We start from the raw sequence: 9,927 nt of genomic DNA, 5'->3' as shown, positions 1-9,927 counted from the left end.
TAATGATACATTTATACTTAGTTAACTAATCTAAGCATTTGTCAAGTGTAATTCATTTAACCAAATATTTCTAAGAGTTTTTCATGCGTAACATCAAGTATCTATTTTTGAAATATTTTGAACAATATGTTTTGACTATAATGAAAATTTCCTTTCAATTAATTTAAATGAAATTTTTTCTACTTTTTTCCTCTTTTGCATTCTATTGATCTTTGGACTTTGGACACTTATGTGTTGGATGCACTTTTTGATTAATATCTCTTTTATGCTCAACACAATTACATTTTTTACTCAAAAATATTAGTTATATATTAAATGTCATACATGTAAAATTTAAAATATTTATATCTAAGTCGTGAATTTTTTATATCGATCCCCCTTTTATAATATCCTTGGCTTCTCTCGTGACCACCACCATGACTATTGTTGTTAGTACCTCCATGACCACTACACATCACTGTTGCCACAATCATCATTATTGTTGTCACTACCACTATCGATGGTGACAACTACAGTTATAATAGTGATGGCGGTCATGGTGATGATAATCATGATGGTGATGATAAAAATTTTTTAACTTGACACCCTACAAAAGTTTTTCCATGAGGTGAAAATATTACTTTTTTCTAGTTAAAATTTTCTTTTACTACAGTAAAAATATCATAATATTTTATTTGATTATTTATTATGATAAATAATTAAAGTAACTAATAAAAATATTATATAATTCTTTGATTTCCAAGAAATTTATCTGAATATTTCTAAAACATTTATAATCAACCGAACAAATATTATTCATTACGAGGAATCATGATTATCAAAATTCATGATTATCAAGGATCATAATTTCCGAACATGACAAAAAATTTCTCTTGTCAAACATCCCATAATGTTAATATAAAAAAAATATAATTCTCATTTACTTAAGTGTTTCTAAACAATGAAAAATTACGTTCTTCTCATTTTAATTCTTCCAAAACAGTAATTTAGATTAATCAAAACTATTGTTGTTTATCAATTCACTTTTACTTTCTATATACATTTAATTTTGGGCTAATTGTATTTCCAAGCAAATCACTAATACTATAAAGTATTTCACTATAATATTTTGTTTTTATTTTAGTTAACAAATTTTTAATCTCTTTTATTGCCTACCTTTAAACTCATAGTGACTAAAAAAATGAATAATTTTTAATCATATATACTAAAAATTAAAATTTGTATAACTATAAAAGAGAGGTGAAAGTGATTGCAACTGAAGAGGAATAAAAATAGTAGGGTAATGATGTTTGGTGTGTGAAAGAGAAATGAAAGTTTTGAAATAAAAGTGAGTTTGATGGTGTATTACTTTCATGTCAAAATGAGATTAAATGAGACGAAAGTCACATACTACCATCACTCCCCGTACATTAGGGAGGAGTTCTCAAAATTGGCCGCCCTCGTGCTCCTCCGTAGGCCGTAGCCATGCCCATCCCACCTCACTTTAGGAAAGGCCGCACATGTTGGATTGGAGTGGAGATGATAACTATTTTTTTTTTGTGAGTTTTTTACTCCAAAAATAAAAATAAAAAAATTGTATAATTAATACGAGTTCAAAAATATTTACCAAAGTGATAAAATCACTGTTCATAGATAGAAATTGATCCTTTTCAAATCGATTTCTCACCATCCCACTTTTATTTTTTTCTTCCCAACATTGGAAAATTGGTTTTCCACAAACCGATTTTGCAATGTGCATTTTTTTTGTTTTTCTATTTTGTGTTTTTTAATTGTATATTTATTTATTTTGTTTTTAAAAATATTTTTTTTCTATGTTTTAGAAACACAAGCTCTAACAATGTTAATTTTAATCTTATGTTGGATTGTTTGTATTTTTAATTTTTATTCAAAACAACAGTAATTTTAATAAAAAGTTGTATTATTTGTAATTTTTTTTTCATTTCATGTTAACTTAATCTTTTTTTTTTCGTAAAGTTGTGGGCTAAATACAAATTTTATTATCAACAAATTATTTTTTTATAAATATTAAAATATTTTTAAAAAAATGAAAATGAAAAAAAAATAAAAACCACTCTATAAAAAAATAAAAAATGAATAAACAAAAAATATAGAATTATAAAAATGAAATAAAATAAAAAAAAAGACATGTTGAGAAATCGGTGCATGGAAAATCGATTTCCCAACATTGAAAGCAAAAAAAAAGAATTTCATACACTTTGAGACATCAGTTTGAGGGGACCAATTTTTCACTTTGGCAAATATTTTTACACTTGTATTATTTGTGTAATTTTTTATTTTGTAATTTTGGGATAAAAAAACTATTTTTTGTTTTGTAAAAAATGGCAAAAGAAAGATCCTACAAATTCTACACAGATAAACTTTATTTTTTAATTAAAAAACGATTTTTGTTTCCTAAATATGATATCAAAAGCACTTTTTTTTTACTCACATCTAACCCGTTCTCGATAGTAAAATTAAAACCTATTTGCACAAAAAGAAAACAATTGTGCCAGCTGTTAGAATTGGAATTTTTATGCTCAGGATATTATTACAAGCTTGTATTATTGTTCTACCAGCAATTAAAAACCAGCAATTTTTTTTAAAGTTGGAGAAAAATTGAAATTTTATAAATATTTAATTTTAATCATTTTTTTATTATCTATCTAATCACTTAAATTCAATTTTTGTTTTGGAATCTCTTTTGTCTATATCAAACAATCTCAATCTTTTTTCATTCCTCATATACTTTCATTCCTATTCATTCATATCAACCAAACACACCTTAAGGAGAACCAGCTCTTCAACGTTCCTACTCAGTGAGAGGTATATCCTATCCTTTCTTTATTTCCCATCATCCGGTGATTAAGTGAGAAGTAATTTTACATTGGGCTTTTGTCCTCAAATTGTGGCACAAAAAGTATGAAAGTTGGCATACATGCATCCGTATGTCTACACTCAAACGTCAAGTCATCCAATAAATGGGGTAAACTTAAGGACATGTGATGAATGCTATCTCTCTGCGGTCCAAGCCTTTCACTGTTTGCTCCCCTTCTCATGTCATTTCACTAGCTGCAGAACACAACTTAATACATGAACAAGGATGCAGTTTCTTCTCTTGGAAATGACAGAGAATAATTGAGATCAAAGAATTAATAATATCAATATAATCGCTTGAAGAATTTGCAGGTGCAGTGTATACTAAGAATGGTTATTTCCATTGTACAGATTTAATGAAAATTTAAAGCCATAGGGGCTCTACATCTGCATGTTTGATGTCAATCCCCGTGTTCTCAAGGGAAAATTGGAGGCCTCTAAAACCCCCAAAGGGAAGAAGATACAATACAATGAAGCCATGGAGCAAAACAACTTAACAATGATAACTGAAATTACAAGCTCCACATTAATTGCTATCCCTCTCCTAGGTATCTTTATCCAAGAATAGCAGATTTCTTTCATCTATACATGAGTTGTGTCAAGTCCTTCACTCAAATATCAATTGTTGGAATCAAAACACGAAAAAAGGTATATATACATGAGTGATTTGCATTCCCATGCCAACTCTTGGGGCTTTTTATTAGCTCAGTAGTGTGGGAAGTAGCTGGTCTTTTGCTTCTCTTGCCTACAAATTTACAAATTGTTGATTGTAGATACAATACAACCAGGTTAAAATCCAGGATCATTGGATTGTTCTAGTAAGCTTGCACTTGGAAATGAAGATTGTATCTGAATAATTCAAACTACACAACTTCAAAAGCTCGGTGGATTGTTGTTTCAATATAGGATTGCAACCGCTTTGAATCACAAGGAGGAGCTTTGCAGCAAGTCCTGCTTCCACAGCAATCAAAGAGCACTCATCAGGTGCAACATTGCACACAGACCATAGTATCGACAATGCATATTGAGTGCAGTTCTCTGAGACCCTCATCAACAGTTTCACCATAACAGGTATGGTATTAGAACAATCCTTCAAAGCTAATATGCCTTCAGGGACTGATGCCAATGCATCCAAAATTGAAAGAGCCAATTCCAAACATTCATGCTCCAAACCAGGCAACAATTGAACCAATTGAGAAACAGCCCCAATGCTCACTAGCAGACTCTTAACTTCTGAATGCAAGCACAGTGTTCTGAGGAGCCTCAGTCCAGAGCAGATTCCATTTGTGTGCCTCTTGTCCTTCACAAGCCTCATCAATCCAACCAAAAGGCTATGGCTCCTGAAAATCACCATCTGAAAATCCTTCTCTTCAATCAGTGTCTCAATCAGCCACGTGCAATTGATCTTCGTCTCAATTGAACCCTCATTCAAAATGTCCACCATCAGTGAAACCTTTGCAGGCTGTACTAGACTCCTCTTGGACTCACAATCAAGGCTCAAACTCACAAGAACACCAATGACCTCGGCCCCAACGGTGTGCGAGGTGAAAGGACTGAGCAACGACGACACCACAGAGACTCCGCCACCGTCAACCAACGCCTTTCGGGCAGTAGCGTGAGCAGCCACCACTTGATGGAGCTCCTTGAGGGCTGAAACACGAGCTTGACCCTTAACTTTCTTGAGAGTTTCAACGATCTCCAACACCCTCCCCTGCACGTCTTCTGATCTCTTCTTCATCACAAGGTACTTCTGAGAAAACCAAGTGGATATCAAACGGTGGAGGGTAGTGTTTGGAGTGAGGGAACCGTCCCAAAGCTCTTGCATTGTGGTGGGGCAAGTGAAGTGCCCCAAACTGAACCATTTGAGAATGTTGCACCTCTCATAGGTCTGGCCAGTGCAAAGGGTCACAGGGTCCTGCATTGGCTCAAGGGAAATTGGGCAAATGAACACAGAGGGAACTTCACACAGGTCCAACTCTTCAATCATTTTCCCAAGATCCAATTTTTCACCAACCCCAGTTCCCACAACCCCAGTATCCACACCACCACCCAAAACCCCATCTTTCACCGCCGTGTCCAGATCTAGAATCTGGCCCTCCACCCCACCCCTCTTACAATGAGGCTCAAACATTGGCATTTTCAAAACCCCTTTGGGAAAAAGGAACCAGCTTTGGAGAGAAACCAGAAAACCAAAATCACTGCAATGAGAAACTGAAACACCCTTCAATGGACAACAGCATTACACACGTGAAGCGGGTAAAAGAAGAATAATAAAACTCCCGAGGCATGAACAGTTTCCAAGCAACAAACTTGCTTTATTGTAATTTTTTTTTCTTTTTCTCTCTCTGCTTTATCTTATCTCTTTTAATGGTCAAAAGAATCATTACCATCATATTTCAACATCATAACTATATAATTAAGCTTGAAAGGGGGGGCCTTAACAGTGAAGAATGTAGACCAATCAAAGAGCAAACAGTGAAGAACAGTGGCCTAGTAACCAGAAGAAGTAAATCAATGGCAGAAGAAGATTCTGACAAGCTGTTGAAAGAGGCATTGGGGTAAATAATTGAAGGGAAAAATGGAAAGAAGGGGTTGGGAGTGATAGATAAATCAAGAGGGACCGTACCGGCATGGGAAAGAAAGAGTGGGAAGAAGAAAAGACAACACTGGCACTGCCAAAGGGAAAGGAAAGGCTCTTCCTACACACAGCCAGACTGCCACTGAACACCTCTTCTCTTTTCTTTTCTTTTTTGACAGATTTTTGTAAATTGTAATCACCCCTCACGAAATAGTGAGCAGATTAATTTAGTTGAGTTTTTTTATCCCAAAAGAAATTAAAAATTATTCAAATAATATAACTCACGAATAATCTACACAAATGATACATTCTATTGTGCTAGGTATCAAATGGCTTCCCCCCAAACTAATTTCACAGTGTGCTTTTTTTTTCAACGTTAAGAAATCAACTTTTTAGGAACCTATTTCTTAATGAGATTTTTTTAATTGATAATTTTGTTGTTTTTAATTGTTTTTGTTTTTTAATTATTTTTTATGTCATTTATTAGTTATTTCTTTCTATTTTTTTATGTCTTTCTAAAAAAATTAATTTTTTGTTAATAAAATTTATATTTAACCCACAAATTTACTTGAACTAAAAAATGATTTTAAGTTAACATGAATTATAATAGAATTACAAATAATATAATACTTTGTTTTTGTTTTTTAGGGGTGTAAACGACCAAACACTTTTTTCTACTAAAATCAATGGAAGATTATGAGGTCTACTCTTTGTAAATAGATCCAAAATATTTTTAGAAGTTCATTTGAAGTGGCTTCAATCAATAAAATCCTTGTTGCTTTGATCCTGAAGGTTAAGGATGCATTGATGTTTACTCAATTCAGGTCGATAAGTCTATATGTAATCAATAATCAATAATCAATAGTATTTGATTTTTTTTCAAAATTTATATGTAATATATATATATATATATATATATATATATATATATATATATATATATTACATATATTAATAATAATAATGTAATACAAATTAATGAGTCAATGAGTTGGGACAACGGGTTCACATATTAAAACCCATGACCCAACCCAAAATTCAACGATTTTGATTGGTTCGGTTCGAATTTGACTCAAATACAAAAATTATCCAACCCAAACTGTTTGGATCAATTCGAGTTTGCGGGTGACCTGCACCTAGGCATGACACCCGCACGGGGTGGGGGTGGGAAGTACTCCCCCGCTCCCCGTCCCCTAACCTTACTCTGCTCCCCGTCTTCGTCCCTGCTTCTCGTGGTGGGGGTATTTTTTGTCCCGTCTCCTTCCCCGGCTCCCCGCGGGGACCCCGTTTTACATTAAAAAATATAAAAAATTATTAACAATTTTTTTTTGTTTTATCTCAATTTTTCAACAATAATAAATTTAAGGTTTAATTCTAAGTTCAAAACATGACTAAAATACCAAAATAAATCAATAATAATATTAATAAAATCACACAAGCATAAAAGCATCCAAGAAATATCCAAGTACACATTAATGTTACAGTATTACACAATAAAAACAACAAAACTAGCATAACATTACAAGTCTTCATACAACAAATTAACATCATCATACTGAATCAAGTCTTCATACTTCCATCCAAGTGCAATGAAACATCTTCAGCATCAAACCTACACAATGAAACATGTAAATATGTGTTTAGAAAATATAAAAAAGTCATGAATTAATATAATAAAATTTTCATACCGTTGGCGTTGTTGTGTCTGCATCGTCAACTATTGAGCAAAATTCCATCTTTGATTTTAAGGAACCTAATGACACAATTATACAATCATTAAAATAAACTAATTGCTTGGAAGAAAAATTTACATGTAAAATTAAATTTATTACCTTCAATCTCATTACGCAACCAATCTTGAGAGCACATCAATGCCTCAACAGTGTCTTCATTTAATTTGCTACGATGTGGAGTCAGAAACTGTCCACCAATGCTAAATACAGACTCTGAAGCAACCGTTGAGATAGGAATAGCTAGAAATTCTTTAACAATCCTTTGCAAAGTAGGATACTTAACCCCAATGTTTTTCCAATATCCCAAAATGTCAAAGTTACTAATATTTGATTGATTAAACAATACAGGCTCCTCCAAGTATAAATCCAATTCAGATTTAACACAATCACCAGAAGAAGTTTCTTTAACATATTTTAAAAAGTTAGAACTCCAATCAACCTTTCCACCATTATTATCCAAACCAGGCACTATTGAAGATGAAGTGGAAACAGAAGTATTCCTCTTTTCCCTAGATTGATATTCAGAAACCAAATCTTCTAATAATTTTGTCACCTTATTCAATTGATTTGTGCTTTCACTTCCATACATGAGAGGGAAAAAATAATTTAGCAACTTCATTTTCAACCTAGGGTCCAAAATAACCCTTATTGCCATCACCCCATTGATCATGCCCCAATACTTCTCAAACTTGGGAATCATACTGTCAGTCATACCTTGAATGGTGCTATTAGAAGAAAAAATCCATTCATTCAAAGCCAATCGAATTTCACATGCTTTTGGAAAATAAACATTTGAAGTTGGATATTGTGTACCTGAAAATAACTCAGTAACTTTATAAAAGATTTCCAACTTCTCATAAATTTCAGTTGCCATTTTCCAATCATCATCACTTGGCATTGACTTATATTGAGGCTCTCATTGAGTCAAATGCTTGAAAACTTCAAGATATGGCAATACAGAAACAAGCATTAAATAAGTTGAATTTCATCTAGTTCTACAATCCATCCTAAGTTTCTTTGAATAAGGAATTTCCAATTGTTCACAAGCCTCAATAAATTTTTCTTCCCTCTTTGGTGTTCCAACCCAAAAGGAAACACTATCCCTAATCTTCTCAATGGAATCATGGATAATTGACATTCCATCCTTCACAATCAAGTTTAAAATATGGGCACAACACCGCATATGGAAGGAAGTCTCTCCCAAAATAAATGAACTATGTCCAAACTTGCTAATAATTTTAGGAATCATTGCATCATTAGTACTACAATTATCATTAGTTATTGTAGATACCTTTCTATCTAGATTCCATTCAAAAAAAATGTTCAATTATAATCTCTGCAAGAACTTCAGCAGTATGCGGTGCAGGAACATACATAAACCTAAAATAAAATAATTATTCATCTTAATATACATATTACCAATTATATAAAATTAAAATCATAAAACTTTCAAGTGAATGATTATTTACCTCATAAGCCGACTTTGCAAATTCCAATTGTTATCAATGAAAGGGGCGGTAATAGTTATATAGCCTTTGTTTTGATTCGATGCAGTCCACATGTCTGTTGTTATAGCTATGCGACTTGAATTTTTTTGAATTAACTTCATAGTTTTGGCCCTTTCACTCTCATAGAACTTTAGTATATCCAGCTTCAATGTATTACGGGATATTACTTTGAACAAAGGTTGGACAACATTACAAAACCTTCGAAACCCAATGTGATCAACCATAGCAAGAGGGTATTCATGCAATGCAATCATCTTTGTCAATTCCATCCTAGTAGCATCTTGATTAAAGGTATAGTTTCCAACTAAAATAGATTCGCCTCTATCTCCTACTGAAGATAATGATTGTTGAAGAGTTTTTAGTATTGATTGCTTTGGACCCCTCACTGTTCGAAGCTTACAGGTTCTAATGTTGTCGTGCAAATGCTTCGTACCTAATCTTGTATCACCACCAAGTTTCTTTTCACAATATTTACATATAGCTTTCCGTTTTCCCTCTATTTTCTTTCTTTTGAAGTGGGTCCAAGCAGCGGAAGTTAATCCTCTTTTATTTGGACTTCTTTCAACATCTTCAACTTCTTCTATATTTGGAGAATTTTTTGCTTCTTCCATCGGATTGCTTTGTGCATCATTAGCAACTTGTTGTGTTTCTAATGGAGTAATACTATTAACGGATGGATCAATAGGCGTACCCATTTTTTGTACAACAAACAAGTAACAAAATTTACAAATATGAGTCATGTAAAATTGTAAATGCACAAATCTAACTCTTATTGCTAGATTACAAATTTTTAACTCAATGAATCAGCCAAACCAAAACATTACAATAAGCTAGCAACAAAACAAATTATTGAAAATATAACAGAAACAAATAAATAAAACAGAGGAAGAACATACAATATAGGAAGAACAATTTGAAGTTGTGAAACCCAAAAATGCATGGTGCGACTCGAAGAAGAAAAAGGTGCAACGAAGGCTTCCACGAGTTCACGGCTGAAACGAACAATGAAGAAGGAACGGTGAAGAAGGAACGATGAAGAAGTGAAGAGGGTGAAGACACTGTGAAACGGTGAAACGAACAATGAAGAAGTGACGAAGGAACGAAGGTGAAGAAGGAACAAAGGTGAAGAAGGAAGTCAAGGAACGAAGTCTGAATGTTTGATGCAGCGTTTTAGGGTTTGGGTAATATTTGTGTCTTTGTGACGTCTAAGATATTACTTATATATATGATAATT

The 9,927-nt window shown here is 32.9% G+C and overlaps 1 protein-coding gene across 1 annotated transcript; it reads right to left on the bottom strand.

The window, feature by feature from the left end:
* Positions 1-3,196: 3,196 nt before the first annotated feature.
* On the bottom strand, positions 3,197-5,655 carry LOC114412494 (U-box domain-containing protein 30-like). The gene has a single exon (XM_028376418.1). The coding sequence runs from the start codon at positions 5,009-5,011 to the stop codon at positions 3,677-3,679; it is 1,335 nt and encodes a 444-aa protein (XP_028232219.1). The 5' UTR covers positions 5,012-5,655; the 3' UTR covers positions 3,197-3,676.
* Between the last annotated feature and the right edge of the window lie 4,272 nt (positions 5,656-9,927).

The sequence above is a fragment of the Glycine soja genome, chromosome 5, assembly GCF_004193775.1.
Source record: "Glycine soja cultivar W05 chromosome 5, ASM419377v2, whole genome shotgun sequence".
Taxonomy (NCBI): Eukaryota; Viridiplantae; Streptophyta; class Magnoliopsida; order Fabales; family Fabaceae; genus Glycine; species Glycine soja.
Note: the sequence above shows the minus strand (reverse complement) of the source record. Positions and strands in the feature narration are given on the sequence as shown.